Genomic DNA, 23,868 nt, shown 5'->3' on the forward strand with positions numbered 1-23,868 from the left:
CAGGCCTTGAAGTCATACTGTTGTACTTTGTCCTTCTGGTTTTTAATTCCCTCAACTCAATGTGATGAAATTGTACCTTAATCACTTCTGGCAAAGGTCTCTTAATGACTTGATTTTCCCACCAAAAAGAGAAAGGAGGAATAGGAACTTAAGATACACCAAAGGACTGACAGCTGATGTAACCTTGTTTTCATGAGTTCATAGATTCAGCTGTTAATGAACAGTTATGAACAGGCACATTTAGCTTTAAAGCATTGACACATGGAGTTCTTTAACAAGTCCTGACAGCAGATGAAGATAAATGTACCATGAACATCCCCAACCTTTCATGTAATTAAAAAGGATTCACATGTGTATGTCCTACTCTAAAATGAATACAGTAATTTCGTGCTCCACCAAAGGCTGGTCTGGGGGCTGTGTTCACTGGCACTCTGGGTGTGTTGTGAGGTCAAGGTTACCTCAATAGCTGTGTGAGCATGTGCTGAAGAAGTGCTTTTTGCAGTTTGATGTTCTGCTGCTGCTCCAGGAAACAGCTGCTCAGGCTGCAAGGTCAAGGCAGGAGTGTGGACAAAGCACTAATAGTGAACGTTTCATACCTGGGAGCAGGGGTCAGACGGTCGGGCTGTGTCTGAGCCTCTGAAAGCCATCTTTTAAATCCTGTCCACATCAAACATCTTGTCGCAACTGGAGCTCCATTCGTTCCCAGGAAATAGCTGAGCAGGGCCACGAGATGGCGTGCACTAGTTTCTTTTGGCTGAATTCATAGGATGAGATTCAGTAACAAGCATGGTTGGTCCCTGCCCCCCCCCCACCAGCAGCAACTGGAGTCAAATGGACGCCAGCTGGATGCAAAATGATGGCACTTGGGAACTGTAAAACCAACTGATCTGAAGGCAGAAATGGGCTGAGCTTAAGCTGTTTCTAAGTTTCAGAGTTTTGTTGGCAGTGTGCTGACTTAAGTCAAGCTAACCATGGGACTGGGTGAAAGTTTTGAAGAATCCTTATAGGATCCTTAAATCCTTATAGGCAGGGACTTGTTTGAGATACTGTAATGCTGAAGGAGAGGCCTAGTTCCAACCTCTCCATGATCTAAATGCTGATTATGGAATTAAGTTGAAGGAGGCAAGATAAGGATTAGGGATGTTTGACTGTGGGACTCTGACTTCCTTGATTATACAGAGGCTTTGACTGTACTAGTCAAACAAGTGTTCACAATCATTCTTGTAACATGGAGGCCTAGCTGGCACCAAACTCAGATTTTTTGGTTCTTCTCTTGGACTTTGACACCTAGAAATCTGATTCATTTTAGATTTGAATCCTGTAATGTTAGGCAAGAATCAGACTACAGAAGTGTTTCTTCATTTTTACATGTCTGTAGTTCATAACTCATTCTTGTAATCCTCCTCTGTACATTCTTCATGGTAGTAGCAATGCTTAATATACATTTGTGCAGTCCAGCACAGTGTCTGGCAGTTAGGTGTTAAAAACCTAAAGTGGAAGAACTTATTTTGGTTTATTATCTCAAATAAACCAAACCAAATCCATGTCTTCAATCAAACAGAAAACTTCATTTAGCTCATGTGAATCTCCAGCACTTCTGCCCTGCAGCCCTGGTGAAAGAGTTAAAGGATAATAATATGCCATTTTATGGAATATCTAAGAGATTTGCAGATGGTGGCTACAGAGATACCAAGCTGAGCCAGGAACAAACACCTCCTTTTCCTGAAACCTCAATTTATGTTTATCCTTAGGCCAGCATGTAGTTAGCAATCTAGAATTTTACTTGAGTAGATGACTGGTATTTCTTAGGAACAGCCTGTGCACGTGATTTCAGTTTAGTAACAAAGTTCTGGGTTCATGTGTTCACATGAACCAAACGGAACAGAAAAAGTGTGGTCTCAGGCAGTGACACTGCTGTACTAAGGCTCAGAAGTCTGCCTTCTTATATGTTTTTGTAGATATAAGCAGTATTTGGGTAAATCCTTTAAGAGAGCAACTTCTAAAAAAAAAAAAAAGAAAGCAACTGGAAGCCTTTGTATTGCCAGATAACATGCCATGTACTAAAAATGACTGAATTTGTGAAACAATTATCTTTGTTTCAAAGCTGCATTTTTTATTTGAAACCAGTTTTTTACTTGTCTTACCAGTAACACCTTTTCAGAGAGAAGACAAAAAAGCCCCACAACCCAAAACCACACTTGTAGTCTGGGTACTAACTTTTTAATAATGAAAAGGAACTTACTGTTGCTAACCCAGTTCCTGACTGTTTATATTCTTAACTACTAAAAGTAACAAAAATAATGTACTTACGGATTGCATTGCGCTTCAGAATACTTTTAACCTAACTTAAACTAACCTAGTATGCATCATAAAGGAATAGAAAGACTTGGAGGAATTCAGGGTAAAATATTAAGGACTGTGAGGAAATGAACCAAATATTTATTAAACATTCCTTGGAAGCTGCCATATGTCATTCATATGTGCTGGTGCATCCTTACCTGCAGATATGCACTGCTGGAGCTCAGTATAGGCTGCTCCCCAGTCCCTCATCAATTTGCAGGAGTACTTGTGTCAGCCTTGACTCCTGTCTTCACAATGCCTACTTGTCAGTCTAAACACTTCTGCCTCTAACAACTCAACAGCCTCCCTCAATAAGTACATTACTAATTATCCTGCTCTAAGGGGACTTGGTGCCTTGGTGGTTGCTGCCATAACCAGCACCACTGACGTAATACAAGACAAGGCCTGAAGGCCTCTCAGATTCTTGTCTACTTTATCATCTTCCTCTTCTTTTTCTCTCCTCATCTTACTCTACCTGTCAGTTGTAGATTGGACCTTGTAGTACAATTCAGAAAGGCTACAATGGGTTGCCAAAAACACAGGGAAATTTCTTGTGGTGTATAGGAAGAGAGATGGTGAAAGAGAGCTGTAAAAGGACAAGCCAGATGGCTGTCTTCTCACTAATCACTGCATTTGGCACTCTGCTTGGCTACTCCATGGAGCAGAGGGGTCCTGCTGTTACCTCTTGCGGAGGATTCCTCATTTACCATCCCCATGCATTTTCAACTGCTTCTCCTTGGACATCCCAAGAAACGAGCAGAAGTCACCACCCACATCCAGTGCCTCACACGCTCTGCACACCCTGGTCACCACCCATCCAGCCCCAGCCTGTGCTCAACTCGGGGCCCTACAGCTTCTGTGGAAGATGTGGGCTGGCCTAAGAGAGGATCAGAAGTCAGTCAGTGGGAGAGAGACGCTTCCCCGTGCCTGCCACCTGAGACACCACATGCTGTCACTGTGAAGGCGCAGCAGCAATTTTCCAGAGGCAGGTCAGCCTCTGGAAGCAGCTTGCTCCACCCACACCGTAAGTGTGCTGGAGGAGAGGCACCACACTCCCTTCAAGGAGAGCTCTTCAGAAGTATTAAAGGAAAACTGTTGTTATTTGGGTTGAACTTGAACAACCTCTACAACTGATTGTGATGCTGAGCTCATCTCATGAACACAATGCAGCTCCAAGGGCAAGGTCTTTGCTTCTAGCCCCATTTGCTGTGCAAGCCGAATATTGGCTGTTTGAACAGAAGATGCACTTCACTAGAGGAGGTTGCTTGATGAGTCCTGTACACATCTCCTTATAAAGACTAGAAATATGCTTTCTGAAAGAGATACAGTATTTAAATTGATTAGGCAAAAAATAAATAATGCCCCCAGCCTCCTGTCTGCGGCAGTCTGAGTGCTGGGCATATGGCGCCTTTCCAGACCACATGGCAGTCAGTGAGGGAGAGCTGGTGATTATTATTTCACCCACCTTTAGCAGGAAATAAAACATCTGTTTCATCCTGACAATGGGATTCCCCAGCAGTTAAGCTAAGATGGTTCAAAAGGAGTATAACTGAAAATTATGTTTAAGGCAGCAGAAAGCAGTGATTAGACATTTCAATTTTTTTAAGACTCCAGTCTCTGACACTTTGAGTCATGGGATTTTTCACGGCTGCAGACAGTCAGGACCTCTGGTTCACAGCTCAGTCAGAAAGAAATCCTGCTTTTGAAAAAGGGCATCTTTTCAGAAGGACTCAGTGGACAAGTAGCTGTGGCTCTGAACTGCTCACAAGCAGAGCAGCTGTACTTGCTGCTGCTCTCAGTTCTGGTTACCAGTGATGTTTTCTCAATGCTGTTCAACCACAAGGCAGCATGAAGAGCTTGAACGCTTGGACTGTTACTGTGAAAAAGAATCAAGAGCAGACATCCCATTCTGTGAAATATATAAGCAGATGAAGGCATTTTTGGGGTGCAGAACAACTTCTAAAATTTTCTGTTCCCCTGAAAAGTTAAACCCAGTATTATTGACTATCAATAATGACAAAGAGCTGACTGAATAGCCTAGCTAGGCAATGATGAACAGGAAGTACAGCTGCAAATCCCACTTTATGGAACAGCAAACAGGCCCCTAAGTAGTCAAAAGAGACAGCCTCCAAAAGAGAGAAGTATTTAAGAGGGTGACATAGAGTGGTCCAGTGAAACTGAGCAAAGGCAAATTGAGACCAAATGTTCATAACAATTCCTATGTCTTGGATTAATCTGCATAGCAGTCTTAGCAGGGAAGTGTTCAAATCCCCTTCCAGAAAAGGACAAAACAAAGTCTTGGGTTCAGCAACCCAAAGGATAAGTCTGTGCTGAATTACTGGACTATGATGAAAAACATTTGTTGTTTTTGTGGGATTCATCTCACTTTATCCTCTCCCTATCCAGCAGAGCTTACTCACAGACACTCCTAGTAGTGCTCCTCTTTGAACTGGTTTGGCTCAGTGGGTGGACAGGCATTTGGTTAGTGGTGGTCACTTTGGAGGGAGGAGAGTTAGAAGAATCTTTACAGGCAGTCACTGAGAACAGATTCCAGCTGGCTGCAAGTACTCCCACTAGGATGTGGTGCACAGCAGTCTCATGCTCTTGAGCACCTCTGTCAGCCAATAAGCACAAGCACCCCTGGCATGCATGGCAGCACTGAAATGTACAGGCATAGTCATTGTTGTGCTACCCCTTAGGAAACAGCTGATTTTGCTGCAGTTTGTAACAACAGATGTGGATTAAACCATCAAAAAAAATTGTATCAATTTGAGGCATAGTTAAAAGGAGCCTGAATCCAGGCTTTGAAAACCAAAGACAAAACTGAAAAGCAAAAATGGAACTTTGCCTATTGCACCCACTTCTTTACTGGCTTTGACTAGGTAAAAAAAAAGTCGAGCAGCTGCAGGTAGCTGTTGTCCTTTGCACAGAAATATAATCAGCTATTGGCACAGAGGTGTAACAGAGGCTGCTATTCTGTTTATGGGCTGAGAGCTACTTAAGGTGGGCAAGACCATTACCATCTTCCACCCAGACCTGCTGCAGTGTCCCCGCCACAAAATGTCACCAAAAATTCCTATGCAAGCTTCACATTCCTCGATGAGTTGAAGCATATTCTTGAGAAGGAATTCAAACTTCAGTTAATAGGGGTGGATTATATACCTACAACTACTAAAACTCTTACTGTATTTTGTTTCCCTCACTGGAAAGGGTCAACTTTTCTTCCCCATTATGGTCTTTGTAAAATTGTGTGCATTTTTTCAAGGGTACTGCACAAAGATTGCCTTGCTTGACTGGTGGCTACATGTTCACAGGTGTCTTTGCTGTCAGTTATCGATGCTATCAAGAAAGAAGCATCCCTTAAAAGGCTTCCAACTGAATTTTACCTCCAGGCCGCACACTTTCTCTCTGCAGGGTAGCTTTTACCATCTAATCTCACTGGAACAAGAAGGCTTTAAAACTAGGAAAAAATGAATGAGGAAATCAGTGATACCAATTATACACCAAATGAAGATAAGTCCCTCTGTCTCATTAGCACTGTTTAATTATGCTTGGATTTATATTCTAAATATAGTTCATACAAATTCACAAGGGCAAGTGTTTGCTTCCCCTGTTGTAATCCTCTTCACATCTAATACTCCTCTCTCCTGTGAGATCAACAGTTTTAAGGACCTGTCCGCTTGAGCCATAAATAGAAAAGATGCTGACACTTCACCCCTTACAAGTAAAAAATGTTGGTTAAGCAATGGCTTATGTTTGGTATTTGCACTGCTGTGAAAATCCAGAGGTCTCAGATGACTTCTCAGCTTCCTGTGATGGGTCTGTGTGTACATGTGGAGAGAGTGCCTGCTACGGGTTTCTATATTCTTAACAAAGGAGAGGCAGTATATTTTCCATATGCTTGTTCTCATGACCCATCATGATGTTCATTATAAATTCTCATCAGAACAAAGACACCAGACCAGGTGTCAGGAACATTTATGCTTTTATTGTACAGTTGCTGTAACTGTAGGAACCAGACCACTTTTTAGACTAAAAAGGTGTTTATTGGCTAACAAGCCCTTAAATTCTTACAATACACTTCCACAAAGGTGTTGGCTAACAAGCCCTTAATTTTGTACACCTCAGTAAGTTCTCAACTCCCACAGCAAACTCATCAAAGGTGTTGTCACACAAGCCTCAACACACCAGTACTCATAGGTGCTGTCACACAAGCCACATCAGCTCCAGAAGCTCCCCACTCCCACAATAAACTCCAGTACAGATTGCAGAGTAGAATTTGATAGCTGTGCTTTGCCCAAGAAAAGCAGTGGAAGAAAACAAAGAATGACACTGGTCCTTAGATCCTACTGCATGGATGGTCAAGAGTGAAAGAGTGAAGAGGATGACAGGAAAGAGAGGGGGAGTGCGGGCCAATCCTTTTGTAGTTAACATGGTGCATGGTTTTAGATTTTCTGCACTGCTTTGTTTGCAGATGCAGAGTCAGCCCTTCTCCAGGAAGGGACCTGGAGGACAGGACACTGAGCATGAGCCTCAGGACAGAGCAGAGCTGGCTCAGAACAGTGCTGCCCCACCTCTGCAAGACCCACTCCTTTGATCACCTTTCCTGTAGCAATACTCAGAATGTTTGAAACAAAACATGCTTTGGTCTGGTCCTCTAGACTTGTGTGTATGCATTGATGTGTGTATGTTCTGTCTATCTCTTTAAATGCAAACCATCAAAGTTTGCAGGAATTTGAGTCTTACTTTCTGAGTCATGATCAAGAACTTGACCCAACCCATATCTCTCTGAGATTAACTTTAATGTCTTTACCAGTTTATTACTACTAACCCAGTAACAAATATTACTTCTAACTACTTGACTCAGTCCAGTTACAAGTAGATTTAGCAAGATTCTAGAAAGCCACCCTAAATCTGTGACTTCTTCCCAGAGGTTCAGCTGAGAAAGAGAGGAGACCCACTCCCTTACTCCCTGAAGAAAATGCCCCCAGAGACAGATTTCTGCTCACTCAGAAGAAGACTACTCTTAGTGCATGTGCAGAGTAACTGTCCAAAACATCAATGAGGATGTCTTCAGTTTGAGAAAAGTGGGGTTTAAATAAGCACTTCTGCACCAGACAACTCTAAAAGGAAGGAATGGGGCAGGGACAAAAGATGCAAACATCTGTTTTCCTTTTAGGTCTAGTTAAAAATTCAGTGTTAAAGAAGCTCCATCTAAAAAGACAAAGATTTGAAAACATCACCAGCATTTCTAAAAGCACAGAGTGCAAATATGTTGCCTACCATAGCCTCAGTATTTGCTAATCCTTTATCAGTGGTTTTGACTCAAAAATACTATTAGTTAATTGAACCACATATAAAAACTATTGAGAATTTTACTGCCCTCAAAACTAAAGCAAATACAACAAAATCTTTAACAGTAAAAGGATATTTAATTGCCCTGAAACAGAAAAGCCATACTATTTGGATTAATAACTACTACATTATAATTTTTTACATGAAAAATGCCCTTGCAGGTTATATATTGTAGTAGCTATCACTATTACTTTCACCAAATTAGAAATTAATTTAGATCTACCTCCTATCCTTAATTCACCTTTATCAGCACATTGTCCTATAAATAACATGTTAGAAATCTTAAGCAGTGACCATCACAAGGAAATGTGTGACTTGAACATTACAAAATAATACTTTAAAAGGCTTCCGAGTTTGGATTGTGTAATTTCAAATTACAATAATGGCAGTAATAAGAATAAAGTCCAGAGAAGAAAGAAGAGCTGAATTACAATATTTCCAGCAATTATATTTTATCAGTTGTGCTTCCAACTATTGACGTCAATTAATGCATTTCATAGATTCATCATTTCAGTATTTGAGCAGCCAGAAGTCCAATAAGGAACTAGGGCTTAACACAAAAGTTAAGAAGACAAAATTTAGCATTGTTGGAGTTAAGTTCTTTCACAGATCCTTTTCCTAGACACTGTATCTCAATACTACTGTGAGCTCCAAACAGAGGTAAAGCTTCATTCCAGAAGCTTTGATTTTAATCTCGTCTCTTGCTTCAAGTCAGATGGATTCTATAAAGCAGTAAGTTTTCCTTCACTGTTTATTACAAGCTACTCCTTCCTGTTTCACGTAACTATAAGAGAAACGTGCTTCTCTTAGTATTTGTTGAGTCAATCACTATCCAAGTACAGCCAAATGCTACTGAATTCCAACATCCCATGTCAGTCTCTGGGAAAATTAGTGTCATTAGTATTTAAATCCTCTGCCTGCTGAACGCAGAGAAGCCCTGGTCCAATATCCCAGAGGGATAAGCAGTCTCAACTGTTCAGTCACAGGCATCTGCTGCTCTGATATTGCCGCGCCCATGCTCTGTGTCATGCCAGTGTGGGGTGCAGACAAGTAAAGCAGATGTTCAGCAGTCTGAATAGAGCACCTGGCTTTGCCAGTGGGCACTGGGAAACAGGATGCATCCTTTCCTGGGCTGCTGACGCTAGGTCTGATGCACATCTCCACTGGAAAGCTGAGTTTTGATGTACCTCCCTGATTTTAGACAGAGGCTGATTTCTAAGCACCAAAGTGCTGCTAATAAAGCTGTACTGGCTCAGGCAGCACTACCTTTCCCCTTGTGTCCTGGGTTTGCTTTCTGTGTATCTAAATATGAAACACAACATAAAACTTTGCCACTAGCGATTATAGCAATTCACCTTCTATCCCCCCAGTGCACAGTGGCTGAGTCTGAATGTGCTCTGGACACACATCTAGTGATCTAAATGAGTACAGCTGAAGTGTTATTTCAGTCACACCATCCATCTGGAGCCTTGCCCAGCTGACTCTCAGTTGCTTTTCCCCAGTTTCAAATAGTAATGGCTCATACTGGCTTTTCCCTGTGATCTCTGTGCTCATCTTTGTTGCTCCTTAGCACAAAACTAGCAAAATTCTTTACAACCTAGGTAATCTTTTGTAAAACCTGAAAGGAGACAAAAAAGATGCCTTCACATTGCTGCCTCATGTTAACAGAGCCCATCAAAGCATGCCCCCAGATAGAAAGAGCTATTGCAATGTAATTCAATTGAACTCCTCTCAGTGGTCTCTGAGACAAGGAGAAAAAACACCAATCTTTACAGAATGAATTTCACCATTAGGACCATTTTTTGTTGAATGCAGTACCTACATATTAAAGTTTTCATCTTAGCAATATATGAAAATATTAATATAAGTGGAAAAGGATGAAGGTCATTAAAAACACAGGAACCCTGGCAGATGATTAAAGGATGACAGAGGAGTAATTCTTCTATTTTATGTTAATTGGGTGATAGGACAATAACCTTTAGGATATGGTAATTTGTTAGATTGCAATGTTTGGGCTCAGTAATAAAACTATCCTGACAGTGCTAAGAAGACAATTTATGAGATCAGCTCAGCACCTGATACATTCTTATGTAACCCTACAAGCAGCATGAGGATTTCATGGTATCATATAAATGTATATGAATTGACATTTAACCAATGGAACAAGATACTCCAAATCCATTGCAAGTGCAGTTTGCCAACTAACAGGTTACTTACCTGTCTTTGCAATAGAAGGGCATGCAGGGAACGTATTGTGGTGCTCAAATCAGTGATGAGAGCTCTGCCAACAGCTCATGAGCCACAGCTGCAAGCCTGAAACAAACAATTTGTGTGGTAGTTAGGGTGATTATGTCTGTCATGAAGGAAGTTGTACATTACACAGATATACAAAGCTGTGCAACAGCTCTTCATCTGGCTTTTTATAGGGACAAATGTAGGGGAATGAAAGAAGCTGCACCACCTCGCTAGGTCAGCCCCGTGTATGTGGCGGTTTGGCAAGTTCTGTTCCTCTGCCACGCTCAGCCCAAAGGCAGAGGAGGTAGATGGCAAATTTCTGAGAGCATGGGCATGCTCTACCTCTCTGAGTCCTTTAAATCTTTGCTAGTTCTATCCATTTTAGTGGAAACTGCTGTTCTACCAATGAAGACAAGTGAAGATCTACTGAATCTGCTCACAAACGCACAAAGGTAAGCAGTTGTTGGTGCTCTTTCCTGCAAAGCTTTCGACAGTGCTAACAGACAGTAAGTTCCCTTTTCCAGCTTTCCTTCCAGGCCTGCTGAAGCCAGGAGCATCCCAACAAGTTTAGACACAAAACACAAGTAACCATCTCTCATGTTTTTGTCTTGCATTTTAACAACTCTTTTCTGGAAGCATTTAGTGATATATGAATAGGAAAGAGCTCATGCTGTAAAATACATCTCATTGTTTTGAAATAGTGCTTCTCAAGGCCCTGCACACATCACCTCCCTACTACACTGATTCTCACAGTAATCTTTGCCATCCATCCAGTTGTTAACCACTGCACATTTCAGGAGAAATTTTCATTTCATTTCCCACATCATGTACCAAGGTGACATAATGGAGCACTGCTGTACACAGCATCAGCTGCTCTAGAAGCTGCAAGGCCAGTGTCTGAAGGCTGGAAGATACGTATTAGAGTATCACAGCACCTCTTTCTCTACAAGTCCCAGTTCCAACTATTCCATTGCAGTGAAATGTGTGCAGACAATATATAAATGTAAGTTAAAATTCATTTGAGCAATAGGAGACACATATTCCCAGATTCTACCTAAGTGAAACACAAAATGAAATACAATATTTACATATATTATATAAAAGCCATTAATTTGTAGATGTGTGGAACTTTTATCGCTCCATCTACAACGACAAAAAAATAACCCCATATTTGTACATATAGCAAATGTATTTAACATAATACATAAGCAGTATACCACTGATATTTTAAACTATCATAGTCCTCTACTAGTGAATATTATTTAGAAGAAGCTGGTTTAAACATGTCTTCTGTCCTGAAGTATAAATATTTCAGTATTTCAACATCAAAAATAATCTATTGATTCAGTAAGGTACTGTCAGGCCCTTCTAAGCACTGAAATGCTGGATAGTGCTTACACCTCTTTGAGCTATGGCTGCTCCCAGACCTTACTGAAGACAGAACTCTGCTAAGGATTGTCCTTCCAGTTTTGGAGAAGGGAGCAATTGCACAACACCCCTGGACATCAATACTACAAATAACAAGCAGCCATAACCCCAGGCCACCTGCTAAAGGATTCAAACTTTGCATAAGGGTAAACAGGTTTCCCAAGAGGAACAGCAAACACATGGGTGATGTCCAGGGACTACTTGTTTTTAACACTCCAAGTACAACTGCAAAACTACAGAAACAGGAATGGGCCAGGGGTTCTGAGCTGAGGCCATGGCATTCTCTTCCCAGGAAACACTTGTTCCATTGGTCTGCAGAGTTGTGCTCTGCTGAATACTGCAGCATAGCTTTCATACAAGAGCAAGACAACATTTCACTTTGCTGGCTGACCTGCAGGTCTGACGGCTGCACACCTCTGAGGACAAAGCAAACGTGGCTTTGATCTCCTCCACTGCTTAGAGAGAAAGTGCCTGGATGTTCAGTGGTGCAGAGAAAAAGATACCCATAGATATGTCCAAGGGGATTCTAAAATTTAAGCATCCTGTAATTTCTTAATGATACCAAATTAGATCTCAAGACACTGGATACAAAATGAGATTTCTAGGGAAAACATTTTTCCTTGATTTATACACAGAATTTTTCTGGCTTGGAAAACACAGTAAAATGAAAAGATTTCAAGGTGACTCAATTACTTCCAGCAAAAAAGAAAAATCTAATTTCTCCAACAGCAAGAGTTTCTCAAACATTTTGTTAGGAGTATATGAAATTATTACTGAAAGAACCTCACTTATTCAGAGGATAATAATGGCAAAAGATACACATGAAGTTCAAAATTAAATACATGGTGACTGTATAGAAAGCAAAGCTCACGTACTGCAGGAAACTCTTTTTTGTGCCACAGTGCCCAGGACTGGAAACGATAGGCTTAAAGAGCAGTAAGAAAGACAGGATACTAGGTAAAACTACAATAGAACACTTGGATAATGCAGCCATCACTGATAGTCATCTTTAAGAATAAGGCAGATAAACTTGTCAGGATATAAGTAAACTTGAGCCAAGTACTGGTATTGGAAGAGGTCAGGGAGTTTTTCAGAGATCCTTGCCTAGGAAGCATTAAGGACTGAGTAAAACCTGCTTTGTTTGTGGAAGGGGTGCTTAGAAACAAACTGGCCTCTGTGGCAGGTATGTACTGCCAGACAGACCCCCAGGATGGTGACCTGGGGAGTTCTCTGTATCTCATTAGATTTGCTTCACCAATCTGTGATCGCAGAGACATGAGATTTCTGGATCATTCATTATTTCCCTGAAAAAATGTGCAGTCTTACCTTTCCTACAAAGGCAACACAGTCCTCAACTCTACAGTCCATGGCTGCCTGGAGCCAGGTATGGTCCAGGTCTCAGGAAGGGTATTTACACCTTGAAGCCCACGGCAGGCTTGTGCTGGGAGCTGACAGTGCCCTGGTCCCTGTGATGTGCTGGCAGATGGACACGCTGGGCTGGCTGGTGCATGGAGTGTGGGGCTGTGCAGCAGAAGCACCGCCAGCCCGGGCTCCCTGGCACCCCTCAGCTACGGAGCCAGAGTCCTCATTCTGGCTGGAGCTGATATGGAGAAAAAGAAAGTTTTTAAAAATGCAGTAGCAAATGTGAGACTCAAGTATTTTAGACATCGATATAAGAACACTCTCTAACCACAGTGGCTCCAGATTTTGAGGCGCTCCTGTCCTGATACGCTGCCCAGGTCCCTACCCCACCAGCCCAGGCTCTCCAGTCTCCCCTCTCAACGCAACATCCCAGTTCTGGAGAAGAGCACCAAGTCCTGAGGGCTCTTTGAAGAGTAATAAAAGACCAAAAGACACTTCTCACCTCGCTGGCGACTCCCCTCCCCGCTGACCACTCCGCAGCCCCTCCCCAGGCTGGAGGTGCCGAGTCCCGCGGGGCCGCGGGAGCTGTGGGACCGGGAAGGGAGGCCCGTGGACCCGCCTCAGACCCGTGGTTTTGACACGTTCAGGAGGACATTAAAGCTGGAGCAGGAACACGCAGGATACTTTAAATTCCAAAACATGCTTTCCTTTTCGGGGTTGCCGATTTTAAAAGACACGGCCACCTCTCAGGCTGCCGGGCGGGCTCCGGCGCCTGCACTGCCACCATGCACCCCCCACTCCCCGCGAGCGCCAACAGCACCTCTCAAAGTCAAAATATTGACCAGCCTCCACAAAATAAAAACAGTTCACACTGTCCAAAGTGGGGTAAAACCCTCTATTGAATTGCAGTTACCAACATGGAGAATAAGAAGTAATGAAATCTAATGTGAACTTACAGCTATAGCACATTCACCTCGAACTCTGCACTCGGTCTTGTGCTGTAGAGTGGAAAGGATGGAGTCCCAGTATTCTGAGTCTAATTTTCTATTAGTTCTATGAGCTAATCTTACCTCACAGCTCAATATTTTTAAAAGGATCACTGAAATACTTACAAGCTGTTACTGTGCAGTCTATTCAATCAAATGAAGTTTTGGTTACCTCATCATGACAGATGTTTTAAGTTTCATGGAATCTCCCCCTTTCACCTCCAATGTCACTTAAATTAATTATTGTATTATTGGCTTTTTGTATGTAATTGAGAAGAGTTTGCTTTAAATATTTTCATGTTGCTCACTGATGATTTTGTGATTTGCCCTGTGCTGAAATGTAAAAAGACACCATGAAAACCTTGAAATTTCAACTGCCGTTGTTTATTACTGTTTTGGCTACATTCTCTACAATTTCAGCAGCATCTTAAAGAGACAGTTAACATTTCTTTATATACAATGAAAACAAAATGGCTTGCAAGATCAGAAACAAGAGCAACAGTTTAACTGTACAATACTAAATGAAAACCTGTGGTAATACAGCCTCCTCTTTCTGCAACATGGACAAAATTACATATAGGAATTCAGCATCAAGAATGGGACAGTAAAAAGAATAGTGAACAGAAGAGAGATACACTGTTCTGAAAAATAAGTTTCTACCATACAAGGCAGTTAGAAAATGTTTCACATTTTAAAATATCTGTACAAGCCACAAGAAACATTTCCTTGTTGATAGGAACTTCCAGAAATAGAGAATAACCATGAGCAACTTCTACATCTATTATCAATGCGCTCTGCAGGACGAGAACGCAATAAACTGACTTAACTGTACTGTATATTGCCAACACAGATCTGCTTTACATGCCTTGATTGTTAACGGATTGCCTGCTCTCAATCTCTCGTACAGTTGACTCGCACCTTAAGGAGGTCATTTGACTCTTGTAAAAGTAAAAGCAACATCATTTAGCAGCAATTAAAAGCGCCTTGAGGGAGACTTAAAAAAAATACAATATCCAATTAGAAAAAGCCATACTTTAAACATTTGTACAGGAATAAGTTGCTGAAATTTAACTGAAAATGTGACATCTGTACAACAATTTACAATAGAGCTAGAAGGGAATTTATCATTATTCCTGCATAGAACATTATACATGACCTGTTTGCATTTGGTTTCATACTGTTGCTTGCTTTTATTAGAAGCCTGGAAGGTTTCACAAGTTTCAACACCACAGCAAGTATAGTACTTTCAAAAACTGAACAGATTTAGCAATCTATTTGAGAAATAAGTACCAGGAATTCCATATCACCCTTCCAATCTAAATTCAGTGGAACACCACCACATTTTTGGAGGTACAAGCCTGAGTAGCCAAATAAATACTCCAATTTTATTTGAGAAATCTGATGCTGAAAATTATCTTTCACCATCTCACACTCCTTACTTTGGTTTCGAAAGATCAATGTCTTGGACAGATGGCAGTTCATTTAGTTTATATCCAGGCACAAAATTTTTTCCTGTGTTTTCAAATTTGCTCACTACCCTTTTTTATTTAAATAATGAAAAACTACCCTTCATGTTAGAACTTTCCAGTATCCACCAAATGTACTTTAAACTATTAAAAAGATTATTTACAATGTTCCCCAGAAAAAAACTAAAAACCTTTTCTTCAGTCTTAAACACAGTATACCTGTTAGTTTGTAACAGAAAGTGTCATCCTTCATCCTTCAGTGTTTAACGGTGTTTCTCAGAAGGGTACATTTATTCACAGTCCATGATCCATTCCAATCATACAAATTACACTATGTAGGAGGACTGCAGTCTGAAAACACAGTTATCAAACTTGTCCTGTGTAAAAACACTCAAATGCTTTCAAGCTCAAGTCTGCATCTGAAAACTAAACAAAGGTATCATCCCATTCCTCAGCTGGAGAAATTTCAGTACGAAATAATGCTTGAAGTAGGTGGTGTAGGGGATGCTGCTAGGCCAGTCATATGCAAGTTTCCTGAAGAATTTGATCTTCTCATATGAGGGAGAAGATAAGGATCATTAGCCAGCTGGTGGACATCAAATCTATCCTCTTTTCGGTATGCTAAACAGCGTCTGATAAAGGCCTAGAAGAGAAATATAGAAAGTTACAGTAACATTCTAAATATTCACATTTGCTTTCAGGCAAATAGGCAAGTCCTCCTGGATTAAACTAGCTTCTGAACAGAATTGTTGTTCTTAAATAATTTACTTCAAATGACAATGTAACATTTTACTGCTGAGCCCACTGAAGAAATGTAACATCATGGCAGAAAAAAAAAAATCAGGAAATTAACTGGCTTAGAATAATCACACTTCAAATATGTATTTCCATGTTTAGGAACTATATTTACAAGTAAAACATTAGCATCTCATCCAATTAGATTTTTGCATGTTTTATGCCTGAACAGACTAATAAAAACCAGGAGCAAGTGTCAGAGGACTGAAAAAGATGTTTCTACTCTCTCCAATGAGCTTCTAAAACCATTGAGTAGGGAAGAATAGGTAGATGATGCAAAGATAGAGTTTCAGTGCTTTAGCTGACTTTTGAAAACAGGCATTTCCACATGTGTCATGACAGGGTATAGCAAAACATGAAATTGACATTGCTGGCTGTCATGCTCAATAGGCATTATACAAAGAATATTTAGGAAACCATTACCATGCTGAAACTCTCTTCCCATTAAAAAAAAAAAAAAAAATCTATCACACCTCCTTAAAATTATCTAGCCAATTGAAAAACTCTGCAGCTAAATTCACTATGTCATCCCTACATTTAGGTCCATAAGGTGTATGCCAATCATTTTGTGCTGAAAGTTTCTGTCATGTCTTATGTCTAGCACACACAGAACATTTGGTCTCCTGAGAACCCGGGCTTCAACGTTTAATGATAGAAAATCCTTATTATTGCTACAGAACTGATTAGCACATCATTACTTAATTTAGAACTTAATTTAAAAGAATTACATATAGCTTCTTTGATAAATCTGCTCAGCTGTTTGTTCTTTGCTCCAATTAAAAAACTGGAGATTAAAGGACAAATCTGTGATACAAGTTTCAAAGAATCATGTTAGAATTTACTTCTATCATTTGCATATCCAGCATGAAAAAGGTGCAATATAAAAATCATGCACATCTGTTAGTAGATATTCACATGTTCTTGGATATTACAGATTTTAATAAAATTCTTCACAGTGAAACCTTCAAAACAAATGAACTGTAAACAGTTTTGCAAGATCCTCAGAGTAACAGTTTGTGTCTAAAATGTTTTTAAAGTACTTCACAGTTCGTGGCACTGTAGCCACACTAGTGTGAAGCAAAGGAAACCACTGCACAAAATAGCAAACAGTGAGGAGGGATCAAAGGACAGTTACAGTCTGAAAACTAACTAACAATGTCATTTGAGGTTCTATATTTATTTAATCTCCGTGTTTTCCAAATCAGAATTTCAGTTTACAAGCTGTTCTTTTCCAACTGCCAGACCTATAAATCTGAAAAACAATTTGGATTCTACATAGTAACTGTAAATGGTCTGCATTAAGAAGTTAGTCTGAAATTGCTTTATAGAATTTTCACCAGATAATAATTTCTCCATCTCCTTCACAACTATCATGGCAATGGTTAATGAGTGGAGAATACGGGAAATTTATTTTAGTCTTTCAAACAAACAGAGCATGCAAATACACAGAGAATGTAAAAAGCTGCCAATTCTCCATGCTGAACAGTCTATTCTTTCCTAACATTCTCTGTATAAAAGCTTGTACAAATGTATAAAAACTACAAATGACAAAGAAATGGAAAGTTAAAAGACATATAAACTCTTACTATGTAAAGGTATCAGTAACATGTGCACTTGTCAACTGCATTCAAGGGGTAGTTTCTTCAAATGCCAGTGAAAAACCAACAGCAAACAAAAACCTCAGTAAAACCCCCACCCCCCCCAATTCTAACTACAATTCTTCAACCAGTTTTTCATAACCTTAACTGCAACTCTCTCACTAACACTACTTTTAGAAAATATAATGAACAGAAATATACCACCACTTGTAACAGCAAGTTTATGTACCCAAAAGACTTACATTCTTGGGAAGCTACTCCCTCTAGAAATAAGTTTCCTTTCCTTTTAATCTTTAGAAGCTGAATCTCAACATTCCTAAATTTTTGGCACCTTATGTCCCAAATCTAATCATGTTTAATTAATTGCTGAAACTTGAATAAGCATTCTATTATCTTGGCATTTTTTTTCAACAAGTACATCTATTGCATCTGGTTATGAATACATCTTTCAAAAAGTGGGAGAGTTTTTACAAGCAAGTAATATAATATTTTGTTCCACTTTCACATAATTGGATTTGTGTTACAGATGCTCATAGTAGTAATCATTTGGGAAACACCTTAATCTGTTTCTGAAAAGACAGTGTGTGTAGAGGAATTGACGCCTTCGTGGGAAAGCAACTATTTTGGCAGTTTTATTTCCTGAATCAGCATCAAAATATCTTCTAGATTCTTAATCTCAAAAATTCATGTTTCTTAACTCAGATTTAAGCCAATACACACATACTATGACCTTTCAAGGGGAAGAATATTAGAGGTCATATCCTTCAGGCACCTGGTAGTCAAGTAGTTCTAGCCAATAAGGCTGCAGAGAATAACATCCACTATTTTCAGAAAGAGCTTGCTACTGTTAGCAGCAGCATTTCACAAGAACTTCTAGTGAGACAGCCTGAATGAGACACATAAGGTCCTCTGGGAGAAAGTAAAGCAGACAATTTTTGAGGTGGCCTACTTAAAAACCTCTTGCAAATTCCTGGAATATATAGATACAGTTTTGCTTTGAAGTACATGATTTTGAGATGTCCCAGAATAAGGTTGCTTAAATAAAAACATCCGAATACTAGTTCTCAATTTTGTTTTTCTACACACTTAGTTATTATGTCCCATAGCATTCTTGAGTTAACAACAATTTTACAGCTGAATCCTTTAATGTTTTACTCAGAGATTATAGTAAAAGTTACCTTGGCTTCATTGCTTACAACAGGTTTGACAGGGAATTGGACTTCTGTGGCTTTTAATATTGTATTTTCTTGTAAGATATCTTGCTGTGATTGATTGTGGCCAAATGGCTGCAAAACAAGCACATGATTTTTTTTCAGGAGATTTATCCAACTACTTTGATTTCATGAATATTTATGCTATACTAAGTTGTTGCAGTGTTAATACAAACTGCCAACTATTCTGCAAATAAAAAAGTTACAGCAAGAGTTTCTGATTTTTTGCAAATTCAACTTACACCACCAAAAAGTAACACAAGTAATTTTCCGTGTAGATTCATGTCTTTATGAATGTAATTCACCATCTACTGAGAACAGGCACCTACACTAAAACTCCTTAGATTTTCTGAAGTTTTCCTTACCTTTCTACCATAAAGGCATTGGAAAAAGATTACTCCAACTGACCACACGTCAACCTTATTAGAAATCTTTGGTGGCTCTTTGCCAACTACAAAACACTCTGGAGGCAAGTACCTGGAAATCAAAACAGGCATTTCAGTCGGTAAGTATGGCATTATTAGAATGTGCTCAATTATCAAACTGTACAAACACCTCACCTACACATCTCTGAGCTTTTGACAACTGTACAGTTGCCCTACAATCTGCATCCCAATACCTTGCAACCCATCAAAACGGGTATTACAATTTTTGTACAGTTAGTCAAATAGAGGGGTCTATTTCACAGAAGCACAAATACAAACATTTTTTTACCTAAACTGCCAATTATCACTTTTTTTTTTTTTTTTAAATTGGGACCCCAGGTTAAATATGAAGCCATCTATCAAAGCAAGAAAAGATGAAAACCAAATAGGGCATTTTACAGCAAGACCTGGTTAGGAATCAAAGAAAATGAAGATATGGCTTAAAGACCCTTTACCCAAGTTTTTAGTAAAAATATTAACATTTCCCAGAGTGGTATATGATAGACAAAGGTGATTGTTATTTCTGTCCCTATATTCTGCAGAAAGAGAACTTCACTTAATGAAAGTGGAGGAAGTTGCCATGCCATTTCTGAATTACAGAATAACTGTTAAAATGGCATTTCCTTTACCAAGCAAACAAAACCTTCCAAATGTATTCATTTAAGGGCAGTCAAGTTTTATTGACTGTAATACTTAAAACTGAAAAAGGTAAAAAACCTGTTAAGGCAACTACAGAACAGGCATTCTTTTGTCAATAACATATAAGACTTAAATATAAACTTTCAAGAAATATTTGTAGAAATCGGTAGAAAAATGAGATGACCATTTAAACAGTATCACAAACTCTCTTCTGGAATACTTGTCTACAATTCTGATTACCACAATCAAGACAAGTGATCTTAAAGTGATACAAATGCAAAGAAAGTTACTACAATGATCTGAAGAATTGATAGCCTACAGCTCAGGGGGAAAAAAGTGAAGGCTACAAAAACACCAAGGAGCAAGTACTAGGAAAGGAGCCACAACCAACTTGAGGGAGGACAATGCTAGCACAGGAACAAACAAGTATAAACTGGCCACAAATATACACAGTCTGTAAATTAGAGGATTAGGTTTCTAATGATTAGAGAACTGAGGTTACAAAAGACACTGCAAATCAGATTACTGGGCCCAAAACACTAACTAATTTAATATAAACATCTAGAAGTTTACCAAAGAGATTATATAAACTAACTGCCTGGGAAGGCAGGTAACTGGACCCAGTGACTGAGGAAATCCCAGGGCTATGCTGCTGACAGTTTGTGCAATGTTCTCTGAACAGACTCATTCCCAGCCTCAAACTCACTCCAAGTCTTTCCCTCCCTAATGAAGATTTTGGGCTCAGAGAAAGCACGAATTAGAAAAGCAGAGATTCATTATGAATCTATAATGATTGCAGATCTTTTTTTACTTTTAAGTTTGTAGCACCACTAGTGCCTGAGGCATTCTAGATGAAATCCAAAAGCCAAAATTTTTCTGATATATACTCCTAAAATAAAACATTTAAACTGGTGTTTAAATTGGTAAAGCATTAAAAAGAGTAGCAAAAACCTAACACTTCTAAAATGCTTCAACTTGAGTAATCATTTTTTCACAGCATATTGACAGTGGCATTTGTGGAAGAGTATGTATTTCCTTTTCTAAAAACTCTGAAGGAAAAGGCATAAACTTTATTACATACAACTCCTGAATATGGGAAGAGGTGTAAAGCAAATGGCAATGACACTGGCTTCTCTGTGGAGCAAATGACTTGTAACAACCTGGCCAGTACAGGACTTCTAATCCACCCATCCTGACACAACCAGCACATACCCTCGAAGAGCAGGCTCTAAGCCACAAAGCTCTAAGAGCTACTGTGCTATGAAGAATCCTGCATCTTTAGAGACCAAATTCTAAAACCAGATTTTCTGCAAGCAATGAAATGCTTATCATCATTCCTATGCCTTGGCAGCTCTAAAACTCCAGTGTTTTGGATGAGCATGCAAGTACACAAAAAGTAAATCACAGCTGCTGAGCTGTCATTAACCTTTAGGAAGGAAGAGTGAATACTCATTTGTCCTAAGGACATTACCTGCTGGTAATCCCTGTTCTACAATTTCCAAGTACTAAGCACCCACACTTGATCATCATAGCTCTGTCAAATGTTCTCAGCCACCAGGAGCCAAAGATTAAATACCTCCTTCTTCAGAGAAAATCACATTTCTAAATCACAGTGATCACCTCTACATTTATTTATATATAGCTATTTATAAATAAATAAATAACTCACACACTTACTTTACTTGTTATGTTACTTTTCTAACATTTGGGAATATCAACATCACAGCACTGCACAAAACCTTTGTTTATCATCCATGTTAACGTTCTTAGTCCTAGCTGTCTTTCCAAATTGGCTTTATAAGACAGCATTTATAAAATCTGAACAATGATCCAAAGTCTAAACAGCAAAATCAAGCCAGGCCTTACCAGTAAGTTCCTGCTCCCTGGGAAGTTAAATCCATTCCATCCACCCCATAGCTATCATCATCCATTATTTTGGACAGACCAAAATCAGTAATTTTTATTTCTCCACATGCTGTTCCATCTACAAGAAGGATATTACCTATTCAGGAAAAAAAAAAAAAAAAAAGAAAAGAAAAATTACTTCAAAAAAGGTAACACAATGCTTTATTTTCAACACCTGGTCCAGTTTTCAAGAACATCTAACTTCATGAGGGTAAATGACAATTTTACAGAATCAGAGACTCAGAACCACAAAATAGTCTGGGTTGAAAAGGACCCATGACCAAACCCATAGCCTTGCTGTTATTAGCACCATGCTTGAACCAACTGAGATACATTAACATAATCTTTAGATCCTCAAGTCTAGAGCAACTTGACTATGACAAGTTTCTGTGGAGTTTCAGCATCTCTCTAGATTACCATCATGATCTGAAATGGCCCTCTCAGCTGGGAGCTGGCTGGTCAGCAAAGAAACACCAAAATGAGTGAGAAAACATCAGAATGCAGCAGAAAACTAGATACAAGTAAGTTTCATTATTTTTCTGCCAGAACAAGCCCTACACTACAGTTTTCAGGGTTTGCATATGCCACAAAATTGTGCCAAGAAATTGCCGCAATCCTACAAATCTTACTCCATGTGTTAAAGTTGTACCATAATTTCTCAATATAAAAATTATTTGATGAAGTTCCTCTGAGAACAAAAACTAATGAGACTAAGAATACATTCTGTACAATTTCATAAGACAAGAGAAACCTGTATGAACCGTTTATTACAGAACTGAAAGCAAACAGTCTGGCACTAAGAATTACTTTACAAACCCCACACTTGGAAGCGTAGCAGATTAAAGCACATGAAGAATATAAGCACCATTCATGCAAGATGGTAAAACAAAGGCCATGGAATCAAGACAAATATAGTTTATAAAAATATTTATTATTCATTGTTAAGAGAACTCTCTGTAAAGTCCTGTTCTGGAGTGCTTATGCTGGGATACTGAAAGTGATTGCTTACATATTTACTGGTTTAAAAAAAACATATGGAAGAAATTAATTACACATCAGCATCCCACAATCACCAGACAGGACTGAGTCTACTAATGATCTTATCTGTTTATAATGCTAAGTACCAATGCATGTATCTATTAGCTATGTGATTTTTTTCCTACAAATTCAAATCAAAATAATGTGAAGTAGAAAAGCTGTAACAAATGTTTTCCACAGAAAAGGCAGATGATTCTGGCAATGAGATTCTGAAGAAAAGTACATACTTTTTCCAGTTGTTTACAATAACCCTGACACACAGAAGATAACTCTGGCATTTTCAGGCATGAATTACAAACAAAATAAAGTATAAAAAATAAATTACACTTTCAATCATAACATTTCTCACTTGCCTGGTTTAAGATCATAGTGTATAATAGGGGGCTTGATCTCATTGAGATACCGTAGTGCATTTACTATTTGCATTACAATGGACCTAGCTTCTTTCTCTGACATCAATTTATGTTGCTTGAGATAGAAATCCAAGTCATTGCCTTCACAGTATTCTAAAACCGTGCAAAACCTAGGGTAGAATTTAGAGAGACAAAATGAAAGAATGTATCATACTGCACAATCAGAAACAGACATGACAACCTAGTTTCATTCTGACAAGTTTAAGAATGGCTGCCTGAATATTAAAATATATGAATGAAATTGTTCATAGAACACATGGTGTAACTATTAAATTAGGAAAATTGATGTAAATCAGAACATTCATACTCACTAAAAGAGAGAATGCATCCATATGGATGACAAATTAAGAAAAGCCTCTTTATTTATAGTAGACACATTTCTCAAAATCAAAATACCTTAACTATCCCTTAAGATGTGACAATTTCATGCCAAGAGGTGCAGCCCAGTCACCAGGGGCTACACCTAGACTAGTAATGTGCCCGATGTCATTTAGTCTTGGAAAATTGTCTAAGGCCTTTCAATGACAGTCAGGTGTTGCAAACACTCTCTTCATCACCTTACAGAAGGCCTGTAACACTTAGCAGATGAAATTCTGCAACTAGTGTGGCGTTTTTAAAACTGTTTTGGCTGAAAGCAAGAAAATGTGTTATTTTTGTTCAAATACTCTTCAT

At 39.2% G+C, this 23,868-nt stretch overlaps 1 protein-coding gene and 1 long non-coding RNA gene across 4 annotated transcripts in view; both read right to left on the minus strand.

The window, feature by feature from the left end:
* Nucleotides 1-20: 20 nt before the first annotated feature.
* LOC131579717 (uncharacterized) lies at nt 21-13,205 on the minus strand. Its single transcript, XR_009277759.1, has 3 exons — nt 12,685-13,205; nt 9,913-10,008; nt 21-754 (listed from the first exon to the last, which is right to left on the minus strand). It is a non-coding gene; the product is annotated as an uncharacterized LOC131579717 (long non-coding RNA).
* Nucleotides 13,206-14,068: 863 nt separating this feature from the next.
* Nucleotides 14,069-23,868, minus strand: part of TLK1 (tousled like kinase 1) — a 67,189-nt gene continuing 57,389 nt past the window's right edge. For all 3 annotated transcript variants that reach the window (XM_058840023.1, XM_058840021.1, XM_058840022.1), the window contains exons 17-21: nt 23,137-23,306; nt 21,707-21,842; nt 19,142-19,253; nt 18,744-18,851; nt 14,069-15,815 (exon numbers count right to left, since the gene is read on the minus strand). In XM_058840023.1, coding sequence (XP_058696006.1) covers nt 15,639-15,815; nt 18,744-18,851; nt 19,142-19,253; nt 21,707-21,842; nt 23,137-23,306 — 703 coding nt within the window. In that variant the 3' untranslated portion in view covers nt 14,069-15,638. The remainder of the gene's footprint in view (nt 15,816-18,743; nt 18,852-19,141; nt 19,254-21,706; nt 21,843-23,136; nt 23,307-23,868) is intronic.

This window comes from Poecile atricapillus, chromosome 5 (assembly GCF_030490865.1).
Source record: "Poecile atricapillus isolate bPoeAtr1 chromosome 5, bPoeAtr1.hap1, whole genome shotgun sequence".
Taxonomy (NCBI): Eukaryota; Metazoa; Chordata; class Aves; order Passeriformes; family Paridae; genus Poecile; species Poecile atricapillus.